This window comes from Chrysoperla carnea, chromosome 1, assembly GCF_905475395.1.
Source record: "Chrysoperla carnea chromosome 1, inChrCarn1.1, whole genome shotgun sequence".
NCBI classification, from domain to species: domain Eukaryota; kingdom Metazoa; phylum Arthropoda; class Insecta; order Neuroptera; family Chrysopidae; genus Chrysoperla; species Chrysoperla carnea.
In genome coordinates this window covers 100,350,806-100,370,041 of record NC_058337.1, presented here as the reverse complement: position 1 = coordinate 100,370,041, position 19,236 = coordinate 100,350,806, and the positions used below count along the sequence as shown (strand labels likewise).

The 19,236-nt window shown below is 29.7% G+C and overlaps 4 protein-coding genes across 4 annotated transcripts; 2 read left to right on the top strand and 2 right to left on the bottom strand.

Annotated features, from left to right (window-relative positions):
• Window positions 1–6,976, bottom strand: LOC123290749 (negative elongation factor A-like). Its single transcript, XM_044871047.1, has 6 exons — window positions 6,767–6,976; window positions 3,632–3,886; window positions 3,173–3,350; window positions 1,332–1,682; window positions 752–1,122; window positions 1–486 (listed from the first exon to the last, which is right to left on the bottom strand). Exons 1-6 carry the CDS (start codon window positions 6,974–6,976, stop codon window positions 169–171), a joined length of 1,683 nt encoding a protein of 560 aa, XP_044726982.1. The 3' UTR covers window positions 1–168.
• Window positions 6,977–7,785: 809 nt separating this feature from the next.
• Window positions 7,786–11,126, top strand: LOC123290757 (protein SCO1 homolog, mitochondrial). The gene is made up of 4 exons (XM_044871054.1): window positions 7,786–7,941; window positions 8,002–8,167; window positions 8,232–8,429; window positions 9,676–11,126. Exons 1-4 carry the CDS (start codon window positions 7,891–7,893, stop codon window positions 10,038–10,040), a joined length of 780 nt encoding a protein of 259 aa, XP_044726989.1. The 5' UTR covers window positions 7,786–7,890; the 3' UTR covers window positions 10,041–11,126.
• A 946-nt stretch (window positions 11,127–12,072) lies between these two features.
• On the bottom strand, window positions 12,073–13,642 carry LOC123290752 (COP9 signalosome complex subunit 2). Its single transcript, XM_044871050.1, has one exon. The coding sequence runs from the start codon at window positions 13,561–13,563 to the stop codon at window positions 12,229–12,231; it is 1,335 nt and encodes a 444-aa protein (XP_044726985.1). The 5' UTR covers window positions 13,564–13,642; the 3' UTR covers window positions 12,073–12,228.
• A 1,812-nt stretch (window positions 13,643–15,454) lies between these two features.
• LOC123290760 (cell division control protein 42 homolog) lies at window positions 15,455–18,999 on the top strand. Its single transcript, XM_044871059.1, has 3 exons — window positions 15,455–15,730; window positions 15,819–15,877; window positions 18,449–18,999. Exons 1-3 carry the CDS (start codon window positions 15,505–15,507, stop codon window positions 18,845–18,847), a joined length of 684 nt encoding a protein of 227 aa, XP_044726994.1. The 5' UTR covers window positions 15,455–15,504; the 3' UTR covers window positions 18,848–18,999.
• The last annotated feature ends 237 nt before the right edge of the window (window positions 19,000–19,236 follow it).

Below are 19,236 nucleotides of genomic sequence, written 5' to 3'. Positions count from 1 at the left end.
TAAATAATCTCTGAATTTTCACACAACTTACGATGGGAGCTGCGTTTTTTTACAAAAATGAAGAAATAATTGGTCGATTTGTTTTTTTTTACTATCATGTAAAATTTTCTCTCATAACTTTTCCATTCAGATTTTTAACAGCAACAAATTTGTTTGATGATAATGTTTTCAAGTTAATGCTGTTGCAGTTTGTGCTGATAGATTATTTTGTATAGGTTCCATTTTTCGGAATTTTTTAATACGTTTCCATTCACCGGTGTTGTAATTCATTTGAAAATGTGTTTCGACCATCATTGTTAAGTATGTGTTATCAACTTGTAAAACATTCTCTTGATTCTCTGATAATTTTATCGTTACTATATTACCTAAATGTGGACATGGATTATCCCGTGATCCAGCCATAAATCCTAATATTAAAGCTTTTTCTGGACGTGTTACTTTATTTGCTGTTCTAAACATATCTTGAGCCTCTAACATTTGTTCCCTCTGAAATATAAAATAAATTTGTTATTCGAGTAATTTGCAAGTATAAACGAAGAAGAGGTACAGGGTTTTATTAAAAAATTTCACATAATATTATGAAGTGCTTATTCTTTTTTCAAAAACGATCCATCATTTCCATAGCAATAGAAAGCACGCTTAGAAATAGTTTCCGTTCGGTATTAACGGAAACGTAAGCGAGAAAGTAATCGAATAAAATATTTAATGTCTTTGTTAAGCAAATTTTACAGTTTTTCATGAATTTACTTACCGTTAATGATAATCCCTTTCTTTGTAGAGGATTAGTGGCAGGTGGCGGTTGTATTCGAATTTGTGTGACATGCGCGTGTCGTACAGGTGTAGCTCCAGCCGGTTGTGGGTTGGCTGGTGTAACAATTGAGGTAGTAACAGTAACGGGGGTCGTCGTACTATTACTACTACTGGAAGACTCACTAAACTGAACTGTAGTATGTTGTGGTGTAAGCTGCGGCATGACTGGTGTAGCCACAGTAACTGTTGTTTTAGGTGTTTGGGGTGTAGGTGGTACATAAGATGGTGCCGGCAGTGTGGTAGTCGCTGTATCCGTGGAAGTGCTTGCTGCTGTACATGTTCCGACTGATGTCGAAGAAATAGGGGTTGTAACTGTAATATTAAAAGAAATGTTGTTTAATAGTCTTAGAGATTTGAGTCTTAACACCTGAGGTGTAAATCGATAGTTTTTCTTTTAAATTGTTATAAATAATGTGATAATCCTTTAAGGTAACATTCTACTACGGACGTTTGAAAAATAGATTATCTTGAAGAATTTTTTATTAATCTAATTAATAATATAAAAAGTTAAGAATTTTTACCTGTCGTAGGTTGAGGTGTACTCGGAGCATACGATGGAGTTGTGGTAAGACCAACCGCATAATCTGGAGTAGCTGAAGGTGTGGTGGTCGAAGCACCAGATGTAGCAACATTTGTTTGTTGAACTTCTGAGGCTTTTTTTGCAGCATCTTCGACTTCTTGCATCTTTTTCCGTTTTTTAGCCGCCGCATATCCTAATGGTTGTTCTGTGATGTCCAACAACTTAATACCACCATCTTTACGACCTGCAGGTGTACGAGATAATGGTGGCCGACCAGGTATTGCAGGACTTGATAATGCAGGCGATCGAAAACCAGACATTGGCATTCGACTCGGTATTCCCTTTAAGGGTGCTATTTGAACATAATACGTTAATTTCACGGAAATTTAAATAAACCTACCATGTGTTACATATCATCGTTAAATTAATACAGTCACGGATTTAAAATAATTTAATTTTGTTTTTAAATTATTTCAGTTTTCAGCGACGCGACTGTTCAAGTAAATAATATGTTTTTAAAAGCATGGATTAAAAATTAGTAATCAGTTAGTTAACGTGACGAACCGTAAAAAATGGAGAGAAAATGCCTTGCAAACATAACAGTAAAATTGTCAATTTTATTTTAACTAGTTTATATATTTAATTTTAAATTATTTATAGGGAGGTGAAGGAATTTGACAATTGTGATATTATAATATTAGGAGATTACAGAAAATGTAACGAAAGGGGAGGCCAAAAAGACGAAATTTTGCGAAAAGTACTTTTATTAAAAGCAACTTTAAATAAATCTCAAGAATTTGAACGGTGTAGAGATAGCTATTTTTCGCGCAAAATATTGGCCTATAAGTGAGCAACTTTTTAGTGAAGCATTTTTATTAATTTTATTGAGCCTTAATTTGTGAAAGTCCATAATGATACACAATTTTATTTTAGTTTGTTTATTTATTTGGTTGAACGTGCTAATCTCAGGAAATACTGGTTCGAATTGAAAAATTATTTTAGTGTTGGGTGGCTCATTTATCGAAAAAGGCTCATTTCGCTGGACGATTTTGAAAATTATTGAATTGATTTTAATCAAACTTTACAATAATGTAGCTCATACGTCATATTTCGAGTGTTATGCATGGACAGATAAGTGAAATCGCCCAGCAAAGCAGGCGGGTTACTGCTAGTTTTTAATAATTGTTGACGATCGTTTCATATTACTTAGTTAATACATTATCAAATCAACACCTTATATTTCAAAATATTATGATATTTATATTAAATTACATTTACATAATAAAATCAGGTGATATTTTTTTTACTTACATATAGTACAGTTAATAAAGCTGGGATGCGTAGAAAGTAGGGAAACAGTACCGATTTTAATGAAACCTTTTTGTATCGTCTTTATAGGATCTCAAGGAATACTCAGCCAACTTAACCTAGTCATAGAAGTGTATAGGACCCCAACGAGAGTCGTATCTAGCCTTAAATTTATTTGAAATGCTTATTTTGGCTTCAAGTTGTCAACTAATAAGTATTTTTGTCGCTGTTTGCGAATCCGATATCAGATTTACAAAAAAAAATCTTAAAAAAAGTTTTTCAGCGTCAATATTTACAAAAAAAACAGACATAATATTTTTTTTGACACAAAAAAACACAAACATAATATTTTTTTGACACAAAAAAACACAGACGTAATATTTTTTATGTGCTAAAAGTGGGTGCTGCTTCTCAACTTTTCCACTATCGAGTATCGACACTTTTTTCCGGCTTATTCACTGTATTAATAGTCTTAAGCTCGTTAATGATTAACTACATACTAGAAAAAATTGATAATAATGATATTAAACTTACTAGTATCAGTCATTTTACGTGGCATGCCTCTAGACCGTACAGGAATTACAGGAGCCGATGACTTTTTAACATTTGATGCTGCATCACTTGCCTTTTGCAGTAATTCTGCCCTAAGATATACTGATTTCGGTTTCTTTTTAATATCAAAATGTTTCACAGGCGCTGGTTGTTCGCCAACCTGAAATTAAATTATTTTAACAAATATAAACATTTTTGATAATCCGCTGCAGGAATAAGAAAGATCTCGAAAACAAGCGAGACTCGAGTAAATTTTTGTAGGAAATTACTATTGGGCTAATGAATTGTGATGCCTATATGAGATGGAGGACAGTGAATTTAAATCATTTAGTTACTTCAATTTATTACAAATTTTAAGCAAAATCTACTTTTAATTGAAATCATTTTCATTTACATCCTGCAAAACAAAAAATCATAAAAAGTTTGATTTTCGTTACGTACCACAGAAATCACCGCTGATTTATTTAAATAATGACATTCTAAAGGTAACATTCCAGTTTCTGGTTGCCGTTTCACTAATTTTCTTAATTCATTTACAAGATCTGAAAATATAGGCCTTGTTTCATCAGCATCCGTTATTTCAGTATTTAGTGATCCCGTCGCTGGAAATGTTTTCATTGCTTCAGCTAACATCGAAACCCATAATTCTGAATCTAAACCAGCTACTTCAATTATTTCTTCTAATTCAATTCGCCACTGAATAAAAAATGATAAATAAATAAATACAGTTATTTTGTTAACTTATTGGGTGAATTTATTTTAGAAGGTAATAAAAATATCAGAGATGTCACGATTATTCCGGCTACTTATTCTTTATGCGGTCTATTAGGCGCTACTTTTTACATATTCGATATTTTCGACAAAGAGGATTTGTCCGAGAGTGTTGTCAGCCAGTTAATCGTGGCATCTCTAAAAATATGCAAGTTAGTTTAAAAAAAAAAAAAAAACAGGTAAATTGTCGAATTTTCGAAAAATTACTTCTTATAAAGGATGTAAGATTTAGTTATAGCCGAAGCGCTTTTTGAGTATTCGTATTAAATATTCAGGAAAATAGTGAATTTCACAAAAAAAAGGGTTGCGTCGATAATCAGATAAATAAGTGTGGGCGAGTTCCAATACAGATATGTATCCATATAGTTAGTATTCATAATTCCGTATCTCATATAATTCAATTATCCTGGCAAACAGGTAGCTTAATCAACATAATAAATTTTCAATAAAATGTTTTGTTAATAAATTTTCAATAAAATAAAAATTTCATATATAAATTTAAAAAAATCCAGTTCCACAGTTGGAAAGATATTAAATGGGAAACTTATGGGTATTAAAAAATTTTCAATTGATATATTTAGAACACCGACTCTCACTTTTCGAAATAAAACGTGTTTTTCAAGCTCACATTTAAATAAATAAATCCTTATAAATATTTTCCAATATGATAGAACATATTTTGAAAAAGAAAACGCCTTAATGTAATAATATTGCCTACATTTTATAATAAATGGAAGTTATTTTTCATATTTTCTGTTTTGTCTATGTTGTTTATTATCTACATGAAAATATACAGGGTGGTCGTGAATCAATGGGCGTAGCTTGAGAGCGTATTTTTTAGACGTTAAGACGAAAGTGTCTTATATACTTTTGCCCAAATTCCAATAGTGAAGTATTTATGAGCACTATTGTGTTCCCAAAGATAAGTCAAGAGAAGTAAACTTAATAATAAATTGATCTGGTAGGTAATAAATTGATAGACTATATTCACGTACGTTTGTGTGAATTTTCAAAGGGTAGGCCATGTAATTGTTTTACCATATTGTTGTTATAGTGTACATTTGATTGTTTGTGTTTTTTATTTTTTAAGTTGTAATACTAAGGCTACATTTAAAAGTCAAGAATATGCCAGTATTCACATTATTTACGGATATTGTGACGGCAATGCAACAGCGTCAGTGCGGGAATATCAGCGGCGGTTTCCTGATTCAAGAATTCCTAATAAACAGTAAACAATTGTTCTTAAACGTAGCTATTCAGCTATTTTTAATAGGTCGAAAATAGTCACTCTTTAGTTAATAAAACACTACTTTACTCAGCAATGTCTTTACTTTATTGGGTAAATTCAATAGTGCTCATAACTCCTTAACTATTGGGTTTTGGACAATAGTATAAAAGGCACTTTCAACTTAAAATTGACCAAAGAAAACGCTCTTTAAAGAAATCTATGCCCATCGAGTCACGGGGACACCACGTATTGCATCACGATATGACGTCATCGATAGAAGATATTTAACATTATATCGTGATGATATCTTGATGTTGACAATAAGAAAATTCAAGAATGTCAATATTCTCGCAAAAAAAAAATCTAGTATGCTTTCATTTTCGATATACAGGAAAAGGAAAATGAAATATACAGCTCACTTTTTGCTAAAATCTGGTGGAATGTGTTTTTAAGGTGTAAAATATCATTCGCAAACCTTGAGTTAGCTACGCAAATGTTTCTATTTGTTAATAAACAATAAATTGTTAATTAAATGGAACGGTCTATGTAAAAGTTGAGTTAAAAAATTAATATATAGGCAACTTGTCTTACGTATCAGTCATAATACAAATCTTAAAACACAATCTTATACATATATAACATATACGTAATACAAGTTTTACATATATACGTTTTATTTAATTAACAATTTATTGTTTATTAACAAATAGAAACATTTTCGCAACTAACCCATGGTTTACAAATGATATTTGACACCTTAGAAACGTATTTCATCGGATTTTACCAAAAAATGGAAGGTTTATTTTATTTTTCTTAATTAGCCGACTTTTATTACATCTTTTAATGTACTAATATGATCAAAGGCTTTTTATTTACGAGATATACGATCATTGTTTTTGTTCCAAAACTGATGATTGCATATCTAGAAAGTAAATAATGTTTATATATTTTTTGATACTTTTATGTAAGGTATCTCAAAAAATTATTTTCTCAAATTTTGTTTTGAAATTTTTATCCTCCGTATTAGACCATATGTTCAATAAGTGGGCCACCCGGTATACAAGAACATAATTTAAACATAATTTTAAATACATTTCATATCTGTTTTATTCTGATTTTGCTAATAATAGCGAATACTGCTAAGTTTCCACAAGTGTATATTCAATATATTTCATTTATTACATAAACAAATTCTTAATAGTAACCTCATATTAATTAAAATCTTTTTTTTCACAACTAAATGCACAAACATCCGAAATGTAATTTTTTGTTTTTAAGAGTCTTAACATATTTAGTATTAATTTAGTACAGTAAAAAGTCAAGTTATATATTGTCTTTGAAGAAATTCTTTCAAAAAAGTTGACATTTGTGTTTAACAATAAGCCAATAGCACAAATATGTTTTTATCAACGATAATTTTTTCATCAATAACTTTAATTAATCGTTTAACAGTTTGTAAATAAATAAACACAAATAATAAATAGTGCTTACTAAACAAAAATTATTGGATGTAGTTAAACAATATTGGTATAAATAAAACAGAATACTTAAATAACGTATGTAAGCATTTTGTATACCTCTTCAACATTTCTGCGCGGGATGTGAAAGAAACTTAACAATAATTTTAATTTCACTTGTGTTTGTAAATCTGGAAAACAGTCTTTAATATTTCTTAACACTTCTGCATTCAATTGTGAACATATTGAACCACCAGTCCATGAATCGTTCGATGTACCAAGTTTATTGTGCAACCACAACGATGTATCACTGTCACGAACATTAGCCATCTTGATACTGACTGGTCATAAATAAACAATACATTTTATTTAAGTACTTTCAAATATGTGTTTATTTATACCAACATAAAATTTATAAAAATTCCCAATGCAAATGTCTGTGATGTTTGAATATCAAGTTATTTAAAAGAAATCGAATAATTATAATTTTTGATTAGTATTTTTCGATTTATTAAATTATAATTTTCGATTTATTGAATTTAAAAAAATTTGTTCATAAAACAAGTATATTGTTTTACCAACGAAATTGATAATTGAAATAATAAGTTCTAATAATTTTTTGAGGATTTTATCTGTATCAATATTTTAAATTCTGATGATGTTTTCATATCAATTCAGTTATTATTTCATTAAGAAAGGGGAAAAAAGTGTTTGTTGTTTTATTTAGGCGCAACATTTTAAAAAAACAAAGTACATTTTTAAAGCACACAGTTTAAGTTAAGAGGTTTGATCTTTTAATTCTAATTAAAAATAACTTATATTTAGCAAAAATATAAATTCGAATCAATTAAATTGTACTATTAGGTTCGAAAACACACTTCGAAAAAGCCTTTTGTTGAGTACCTAATTTCCGCCATTTTTTTTAAATAGTTTATTGTAAGTGCCTTTCTCCAGGGGGCTTTTTATACAACATTTCATGTACAGTAGAGTTGCCTATCTATTTATGTAATAAATTATAATCTGTGGTGTAAACACAAATTATTAGCTTTCAAATGGTGCAAATACACTCCATAATATGTTTTATGTTATTTATAATCTTTCAATTTAAAACCAACGTTTAGAAAAATAATAATTTCCCTACTTGTTTAACCAAAATATGAATTTTATATTTTAAGATAACCATGAGTAAAATATCCTAGATAATTCATATAAAATATAAAAGCAGTATTATTAATAAGTTTAAAATGTTAAATATGTTTAAAATATATAGATGTTTACCTTTGCGAAGATGTCGTGTACGTAATAAATAAAATCTTTTTTTATGCGATAAGACTATAAAAAAAGTCATGTTTTAGATCAATCAAATACGAAATGTTCAATCAACTTCAAATCCACCAGTTAAACCTGACCCTAATGTTGGAAAAGGTGGTCCAATTACATGGAAAAGCTTAGGTATAACTGCCGCTATAGGTGGTGGATTATTAGCATTTATGTTACACGTTAAAAGGGAAAAAGAAGAAGGTACTATTCAAAATTACTCAGTTAACGAAGAAAATTGCATCAAATTACGAAATTTTCATTTCAGCGATGGCTAAGGAACGAAAAAGAATGTTAGGGAAAGCTGCAATTGGTGGTCGTTTCGAACTAGTTGATACTAATAAAAAATTACGTAAAAGTGAAGATTTCTTAGGCAAATGGGTACTCATTTATTTTGGATTTACACATTGTCCTGATATTTGCCCAGAAGAATTGGAAAAATTGGCACTAGTTGTTAAAAAATTAGGTATGATTATTTTTAAACCCTGTTAAAGTGTTTTAAAAGTAAAAGATGCAGTAGTCTGAAATTTTTCTATATCAATAAACAATTGTCTAAAATACTATGGACAAAATTATTCGTATTTCAATCTTTGATAATTTTGATAGTCGGAAATGAAATGTATTGATAACACAGACCTGCGACTAAAAAACTGCATAGGATTTTTTTACATTTTCTTATAGATTTTGATCTCCCAAAAACAGGAAAAATATTCAAAACATTCTATCACGTAGATTTTTATAGATATTAATAACAACATAAACTAGTCTTTAAGTAGTATTATATAGTATTTTATAGTAATATTATAAAAAACTAGTTTTAAAGTATTATTATTGCACAATGAAAATAAATTAGCTTCGCTTCCAATGGGGTATTCTGTGCATATAAAAGTAAATTAACTATAACAATTTTGCCATTATCGTGGAAAGAATCAAATATCAGGACCATTAATGGATGGTTTGTGGGGACTTCAAAATACTTACGATGCTTCTGGGTCAGCTGGCAGGCTATACTAAATGCCCATGCTTCTTATGCTTATGGGATAGTAGAGGAGAACAGAATTGCATTAAAAGTGATTGGCCACCCCGAGAAACTTTAAAACCTGGAGAGAAAAATTTTATCAATACTACTTTATTGCCACCAGAAAAAGTTTTGTTGCCACCTCTCCATATCAATTTGGGGTTGATGAAACAATTTGTAAAATCACTGCAAGAGGATGGAGACTGTTTTAAATATCTATGTATAAAATTCCCGAAGCTGTCAGAAGCAAAGTTGAAAGTTTTCACTTGCCCCGACATAAGAAGGCTTTTAACTGACATCTTCTTTGTGGAAAGTATGATTGAGAAGAAAAAGAAGAACAGGGGAAGCGGTTTCACCAGGATGTCCGCGATATCGAGAGACGGTACCAAGGATGATAGGATGCCACTATGCTTGCAGGCTACTGTATAATTTTTAATAAACGAGTACTTTTACCAATTTTTTGTGTTTGAATTTGCAAAAAAACCTTACGTGATAGAAAAAAATGGCCATCACTTCTGAAATCAGCGCATTCTAAAATATATAATTTAGTATAAACATCCCGGGAAATACCTCGTTTTTTTTAAAATACAACCATTTGTCACAAAATTTAAACCGTTTTGATCCCATACTTGATACCATCCTTTTTTCAGTTTATTATGATTATATAAATAAATTTTTGAATTTAATCTTTTAGATGATCTTCCAAAAAATCAAAAAATAGACGTGGAGCCATTATTCATTTCTGTGGATCCGACACGTGATACACCAGAAGTGGTTGGAAAATATGTTAAAGAATTTAGTGATCGGTTCATTGGTTTAACTGGATCTGAGGATCAAGTACGACAAGCATGTAAATCATATCGTGTATATTTTAGTGCAGGACCACGAGACGAAGATAACGATTATATAGTAGATCATACAATCATTATATATTTAGTGGATCCAGATGGTGAATTTGTTGATTATTATGGACAAAATCGTAATGCAGATGACATATTTAGTTCTATATTAGTTAATGTTGCTAAATACGAACAAACGAATTCGAAAAAATGGTTTTAATTTAATTTTTTTTAAATTTGTGATATTTGCTTTTATCTGTATCATACAAGATCGTCGTGCATTTGAAACGTTATTCTCACTAACAACAGAATTATATCAGAAATAGTTGTACAATAAAATATTGATAATCATCGTTTATTTAACATTAAAATTTAGTTGATAATAAAGTAATTAAAATTTGTTTTCGTTCTCACGTATTTAAAATATCAAAAAATTAACAAAATAATAAATTACAATAAACTAAAAAAACCTTGTGAACAACAGAGCTCCATCACTTAAGTCATATTTCCCCCTTATTAATTATTATTCTTATTATTAGATGCTTTTTATTGAAATGGAATTTTCATGTTTTTGAAAAAATTATCAAAGCTCAACTTTCTACATAAAAGGTTGGAAAGGGGGCTACTCAACATTCCGTTGACACTATCAAAAGGCACTTGCTGAACGCATTAATATACAAACAAATTTAAAACGCTCTAACTCAATTATGAGAGAGTGTAGAGGTGCCAGAAGCCTTAGAATCGTAATAAAACCATAACATATCGATAATAAACAGAAGGAAAGAGTTTTGAATTTTTAACACTAATTCAACTTGCATTCAAATTTTTAATAATCTCAACTCAATTTAGAGTAGCTGTACAGATATACAAAACTATAAAAACTTCGTAAAAAGTGGTTTTCCTTTAGTACTCGGTTCTAATTCACATTTCAGTTCAAGCTCAAATCTTATGATAATACATTAATACAAGAACTATTTTGATATAATATTAGTAGCTAGATTATGCAATCGAAGCAGTTTGAAATGCAAGATTCCTCATTTTTATTTGAATATGTACAGCTTTTATAGTTCCAGGTATACACATTCAGATGGTGATTTAAAAAAAATTGTGACTAAAAGATGAGCTTTAATATTATTGATTTGTCTATTTCATGTCAATATAAAAAAATGCGGATATGTCCAGCGGCTAAACCGTTTTTTCAATGTAAGGTTTAGTCCGTCTACGGCCCCGATTTTAAATTTGTTAAAAAATTATCTCTGCTTTTTAAATTCTGCTTTGTGAGTTATTAACATTGAAAATTTTTATTTTGAAGTTTGTATATATAGTTTTTACATAATATAATATAATATTGTTTCTGTAAATTGGAATTATTTTTTTAGTAAGCTTTTTCTTTATAAATTAATTACCATTTTAGATTACATAATAAGTAATCTAATTTTATTTCAGTAACAATATTAAGGTAAACAAACCTCAATAACTTGGACTTTGAAAGTAAGCAAGTTTCAGGTTTTTATTTAAAAATCCAATGTATAGCAATCGAACGAAAAAAAAACGGAGATTACTGATCAAAATCTGAAATCCGATTGAAACTTTATTTTTTCGGACAAAATCTAGATAGTTGGAAAACTGAATATAAACTCTTGAGACGTATTACCTAGATATTTTCTTAGCATTGTCCGCTTATTCATTTCAATTTGCCCCTCTATAAAACGTTACACTTTCAGCAATAAGACTGTGCAGTGATTATCCGTTTACAATCTATCGTAAGTTTACAATTTATCTAGATTTATTATAATTATAAACTAACGATTCTAAAATAATGCAATGATATATACAAAAATAAGTGAATTAAAATCATTAATTTCTGTCACCCCAGGCAAAATGTTCTAATTATCGTAAATTTTTTGTGAATTTAATTAATTCGCATAAAAAATAACGCATACGAATCATCATGGCGAATATCTGCGAATACGGATACACCACACATCTGTATTTGCCACAACCCTTCTTGATACCAAATTTTATTCAAATCGGGCTTAAATTTACTTCAGAAATTCGCTAATGTAATAGTTTTGGCCACCTTTCTAACGCCCAACTTTTTTGTTCAACAAAAACTTTGGTCGGACTTGTATTTCTGACGTTTTTGTAGTTCATCTTTTTAATCGGGTTTCAAGAAACAACAACAATTACTTAAATACGAAATTTTTAATTATTGAAAAATAAAAACAAATACATTTCAAATATCATGGATGTAATTTTTAGAATTCATATTAAGACTATCAAAAATGTATATACGTAATTTTAGATGAAAGCTTCACGGTTTTTTTTTTATTTAATAATTTTTCAATGAATTAAGGACAGTTTTCAAGCTATTATTTAAAAATCGATACAATTAATTATTAATCGTCTCATGCCATTTTATTTGTGACAGCTAAATGTAATGAACTTAATTGATTCGTCCATTTATCCAATGCTACATAACGTGCTGCACATACCGATTTTTTATCTAATTCTAGCAATTGATTAACTTGATCGATACGTCCTCGTATCGTATTATCCAAAATACAAGATACAAGTAAACTTTCGACTTCAGATGCATCAATATTCAGTTCTTTTGATATAAATGGTATATGGATACGTGTATATGGTTTTATTAATTTGATAAGCACTTGTGTACGAATATTACGTAATAGATCTTCAATATGTTCACGAATGAATGGATCATCCATAATATTTTTACGATTTTGTTTTAAAATCTTTTCAAATTCATTAATATCATTATTCTGATAGGACATCACTAAATTTGTCATTGCCAATATTTCTGGATCATTTTTATATGGTTTCGCTTCTTGTGAATCGAATGGATTTATACCGGATTTCATTAACATGTTTGCCAGTACTAAATATTTTAAACATGTTGTACGTCTCGGACTACCGGATTCATCATAATTTTTGAATGCTTCAAAGAAATCCGTATGTGCTTTTTCAAATTCACCTTCACGTAAATGCATTTTACCACCGCATTCACGTATTACACCCATAATCAATGGATGAGGTATTGCTGATTTAATATGTAAAGATTGTTCGTACAATGTTTTCAATTTTTTATTATTCTTTTGTGCTGTATACATTTGAATTTCTAATGCATAAATTTCTAATAATTGTGTACCTTTTTTGAGATCATCTTCTCCGTCATCCGTTTGACACGATTGATGTAATTGCTTTAATATTTTCGATAATTTATTGTAATCGCCACGATCAAAATATAATTTACCTAATTTTGTATTAGTTTTAAACCATAAACGATCATTTTTTGCATCTTTTAATGCTTCTAATGTTGTTTCATAAAAATCTTGAAGTAATTCCATATTTTTTGATGTTGAAATGTAATCTAATATTGAATTGATCGATTTTTCGCTATGATTTCGTGTTACCGCACTTTTAATATAGGTTAATAGTTGCTTATATCGGGACATCATTTCGGAATAATCACCAAGTTTAAAATTGATTTTAATCATTTGTTTTAATGCTTTAAAACCCCATTCACCTTTTTCACCACCTTCGAGATCCAACACTTTTTGAAATGATACCAAAGCTGTTTTCGGATCATCTTCTTTTAAAGCTTTACTATTATAATACTGGTTTTCCAAATCGACATCTGGTTCCGAATTACTATCTTCTGAATATTCTAGACCATAATCTTCTTCTTCATCACACATAAAATCATCATCATTGTCTGACATTTTCCTTAATTATTTTAAATAATGTTTTATGATTAAAAAATTTTCATTTGACAACTTCAAACTTGTATTAAAAAAGACGTAACAAGGGTTGTTGAAAGAATTTTACAATTAAGTTGGTATGAGAATATATTAAAAATTTTGTAGCTACATTCAAGAATAATGTGATAATCGGTTGGAGTCGGCTTGTCTCGCTAAGTATTTTATTGTTGTTTTTATCTCATTTTAACTTGTGTAATGTATAGATAGTAACAATGCAATAGATTATGAACAGATGTTTGAATTATACAAAGTAAATATCTGAAAAGTAGTTATAAAACAGAGACACTCAACAAATACGATAAATTTGATTTATTAATAATAGAATTAAACGTCAATTTACTAATAATGCCTGAAAATATAAAGAGTTTATGAAAGCTTAGAAACAAAAATAAATACTAGATATGATCTTTAAAGACTTGGCCACATATGTTCTGATTAAATTGTTATTTTTTATCATAATGATATAAATAGACCTTTTTCATGAAAAACAGAAATGCTTTTTGATAATTTTTTATGAAAATATAGGTCGAGTAGAGCCTGTAACTCAAAAATTACGCATTTTTAACAATAAAAACACTATGAAAAAAATTGTAAAAAAGTCACAATATTTGAAATATTTTAAAACGATTTTTTTTGGCTCCACCGCACACGTGATCTGTGATGTCAATCCGACAAGCAATGACAATAAAACAGTGTCAACAGTTGTATTAATATATCACTATTATCAAGTTTAAATGACGTCAAACCAACCTTCGTGTAACATCGTGTGTTTCTGGATCGTTTTCGCCAATTTGAATTTTAATGATTTTCATTGTCTGTTTTCTCGGTCATATGGCTTAAAAAAAATCGGGGGAAAAAATTAGCCCATTTATCAAGACATTTACTTTCATTTATAAAAAAGAAAAAAAAATGTGAAAAAGGTCTATTGAATTTTTAAAGAATTTATAACATTATTTGTGAAAAAGTACCTGTAGTATATAGTAATATGGTAAATATGCCCTATTCAGAAATTAATTTTTATATTTCAGTTAATTGAATTAATTAACTGAAACTAATTAAGGTAGTTCTCTGGTGACATGCGTTTTCTTATAAATTCAATCAAATTGATATATAAGATTAATAAAAGTATTCTGTATGTAATAAAATAAAAGGCCATTTTTCACCATTTAAAAGTTTTATGATTACCTCCCCGATTGAGACATAATTTTTATGTGTTTTATCAAATGTCGGACAAATTGATTTCAGTTTTTATTCGATAATATTCCGGTAATAATAAGAAAAAATCGATCGATATCAATTTCAAGCTTGACCGTAATAATTATTATAATTACTATATAATAAGCCACTAATGCTAGTTTATAAAAAAAAAAATTGTCCATTGGGACTTGGGTCCGTGGGACTCATCTTTGTCATATTTTAAAATTAGCTTAGCACTGAATTTATTGAGAATAAGCAAATTTGGACAAAAATCTAGACACCTTAAGTTTTAATTCAAATTCTTAATGTTTTTCTGAGTATTTTTGTTCCCGACAAATGGTGCACTTGTACCCCCTCCCGGGGACCCATGAATATAACCTACGTTTACTGTGGATCATATCGCTTATATGCCAAGTGGTATCACCTGTTGAAAATCACTGATCTATAACATAAATAAGTTTTATACGCAATGCCTTCAATCACAATAACTGACAGTACATATACCTGTTTTTTTTGTAGACTATTTTTTTTAGAACTAAACAGGTGTGTGAATCATATAAAGGTATATTATTATCATCCAAGTACAAAATGTCGTCAGTGAATAGTATGACGTGTTTTTAGTGTTAGTAGTCTCAATTCGGGAAAATTGTTTTTTTTTTTTTTTTATTATTTGTTTATTTATTTTCGATATAAAATTCAATGTAAATGCCACCACGATCAACAACAATTATGAATTGTACAAAACAACCATTACTCAAACAACATCAAGCAATTATATTTAAATCGAGAAAGTCAAAAACAAAGGCACAAAAGCAATTAAAATGTGTTTTAGTGGGTGATGGAGCTGTGGGTAAAACGTCATTAGCTGTTTCTTATAGTAATGATACTTTTCCCAAAGAATATGTTCCGACAGCTTTTGACAATTATAGTGGTACGTTTCTTTTTCTTTAATTTTTCAATTTTTTCTTTTTGATAGATTATTTTTGTTTAAATCATTTTAATTTTGAATTTATTTACAGTAATTGTTCAAGTTGATGGACAACCAATTAATATTCAACTCTGTGATACAGCTGGTCAGGTAAGCTTTCATTTAAATACAACAATTACAAATTTTCCAGGAAAATTGAGTTTTCATTTTTTAAATTTGGTGAGAGAGATTTGATTATTTAAAAATTTTTTCGAGCTAAATTTGAATGAAATTAAAAACAAATGATTTCTAAAAGAAGTTAAGTTTTAAAAAAATTTTCCAATTGGCGAAGTTATGTAAATTAAGTTATATAACACATAATTATCTAATTATTTGTGGGTAAACAAGTAATTTGAAATATTTATTGGACAACTATATAGCCGTATAAATGGGCCTGGAAACTGATCCTGACGACACTCGTAATGCCCCCTCTTCCTTAGTTATAATTAGATATAAAGTAGATTGATGAAAGAAGAAGAACCTCAGTACATCCTCTCAAAATTGAGCTTGAAGGATGAAATGAGAATCGATTTGAGGGGTTAAGTTAATGCCAAGAATGGGTCTTTTAAGGATGTCTATTTCTCTGGCCTGTGTTAACTCAACCCAATCAGATGCAATTCGAACACTAGATTAATGCCAAAAAACCCGCAGACCGGTGCTAACTTGTCTCCATTAGAGGCATGACTAACTCGTATAAAGCCGGGATATTTCAATCAGAGGACTATCGTAAGGGCAAAAATAACGACAGATCCATGCTAACCTAACCCCATCAGAATCATGGGCAACCGTAGAACATCTTCGAGTTTTTATCCCTTGCGTTAACACTATCATTTGGGCATTCTATGAGTTTTCTATGCTTCTGATGGGTTGAATTATCACAACTCTGCACTTTTCCCCCCCTTACGTTAGCCTTGTTATTCAAATACCCAGGTTTTCTAAGGGTTGGCTTTGACTCTATTGGGGTTGATATAGTACGATTGAGCGGTTTTTTTGGCACTTCCATTAGCCTTGATTTTAATTTGGGTCACTATCTCATTTAAATATCTTTATAGAGGGGCAATGTTTTCTTTAAAGAGGGACTTCTTTTAAATACCTTGATTTGGTCTTCGATGTTATGTATTAAGCCACCTTGGGTACGGCATTAAAACAAGCATCTTATTAGTCAAAAATTTAATGTAAAAATCGAACTATACTTGAGAAAGTTAAGCTACAAATTCAATTTTTGATACAAGCAAGAGATATAGAGAAGCTAAACTGGGAAAAGTAGTGTTGACATTTTTTTAGTAATCGTAAATGATTTTTTCTATTATCGATTAAAAAGATCCACCCTATAGATTTCACCTTGAGAAATTCATTTACATAATTACCGTACTTATTTATTTTAAATATCACTTTTATTTTTTGCAATGAAATCAAGTGTAATAATTACATTTAATTAATATTATTTATAGTAGATTAAGATCTGTTAAACGATTTGTTAGAAATGTTTTATACTCTTTTGCATTACTAATTATAGTCGTGGAAAAGAAACACAAAACAAATCAAAGATAAACATAAACAATCAAAGTTCGAAAAATTTGAACAGCAGGACGAATTTGAATGCGGATTTTGTGGGAAATTGATTTATAATTTTCATAAAGAATATGCATTTTATAATTGCATTTTAAATTGACTGATTTAGACTCGAATGTCGCGACAGAATTGTCTCAGAGGTACCTGATGTCCAAAGTGAATAGTATCCTCGTTGTCTCAGTGAATTAATATTAATATGACGTGAAAAATATAATAAAAACTCATATAATAGGTTCATCATGGATACCAGGTACCTCGTAGACCAATTCTGCGATATTCGGGTTCAGCGACCCCAAAAATCCCCAGATAAACGAGTTTAACCTGATTATATAACGATTTTCTCGAAAACTCTTGGAGCCTCATTTTGGGCACCAGGTATTTCAGAAACCCATTCTGTCGCGATATTCCTGTTTAGCGACCCCAAAAACACTCGAGTAACAAGTTTGGAATCATTTTCGTCACTATTAACCGAATTGTGAATTTAGTTTTTACGGTCAATTTAAAATGCAATTATAAAATGTATATTATTTATGCAAATTGTATATTTTTAATTTCTTATAAATCAATTTAGGTCACAAAATTTCTGTATGCTCTAACGAATCGAATGCAGAAAATCGCATTTAAATCCGTCTTACTGTTCAAATTTTTGAACTCCAGTGTCTCATTTCTAAGACAATTACTCAAGTGGAAATCAATAACCAGGAAGAATTGCACAAGGTACAAACAGGACCAAAGCAGAGCCGAAAAGGGCCCGGGGCAAAGCAATATTATATTGATTTTGAATTCGGTTAAATTTTTGATTTCGGTTAAAATTTTTTGAAAACTATGAATTAAGGTAGTTTTGATCATGCTGATCAAAAGTTCTTCTGGGCTCAACCCTCAAAAATCCTTCCCTTCTGAACTACGAACCTTCAAAAGTTATCCTGCATGGGGCAGAAGTTCGGAAGGGAAGGATTTTTGAGGGTTGACATAGTATTTCAATAATTAACTTAAAAAGGAAGTTTATTGTACAAATGTTATATTATTTTGATGCCTGGATCGTGATACTTACAAATCTTTTATTCATTTCTAAAAAAATTCTGACGTCTAAATAAATTTTTTTATTTACAGAATGAACTTGACCCATTACGTGGTTTGTGTTATCCTGACACAGACGTTTTCATGTTATGTTTTTCTGTAGTCCGACCATCAAGCTTTCAATCAGCATGTACACGTTGGGCGAACGAATTAACAGCATTAGATGTACCTATTGTATTAGTGGGAACACAAGCGGATCTCAGAGATCATGCACCGACTGTGCATGGTCTAATACAAAGTGGACAAAGTCCAGTATCACCAACAGATGCATTACGTTTAGCTGAACGTTTAGAAGCGCCTTATATTGAAACATCAGCATTAACATGTGTTCATTTAAAAGATGCATTCGATCAAGCAATACTCACTGCATTACGTCGCAGACAAATGTGTCATCGAACACCTTTATGGAGGAAATTTTGTTGTATTAAATAAGTGCGTTGCATACACGATCATAAAGAAGTTAAGATATTTTCGTTTAAACTTCACTGTTCTATAACTATGATATTAACATTCAGCAACAACAAACAAAGGTGATACAAAAATGTACCAAAAATCATCATTTTTTTCATTAATTACATTTTCATTTCAACGAATCATTCAAATTCAATTAAAAAATTTTCGTTAATTCGATTCATCAAATCATTTATATTTATTTAGAAAAATTACTTTGTATAGCTAAAGTTAAAATAGACTGAACTATATATGTATCGTTCAAACGGTTTTCTAATACTGTTTTCTAAATCATATAGATCGATTCCTACTGGCTAGGTTGTAAAAAGTTTCTCTATATAAACTATAGAAACTCAAGTTTTGTAGACGAT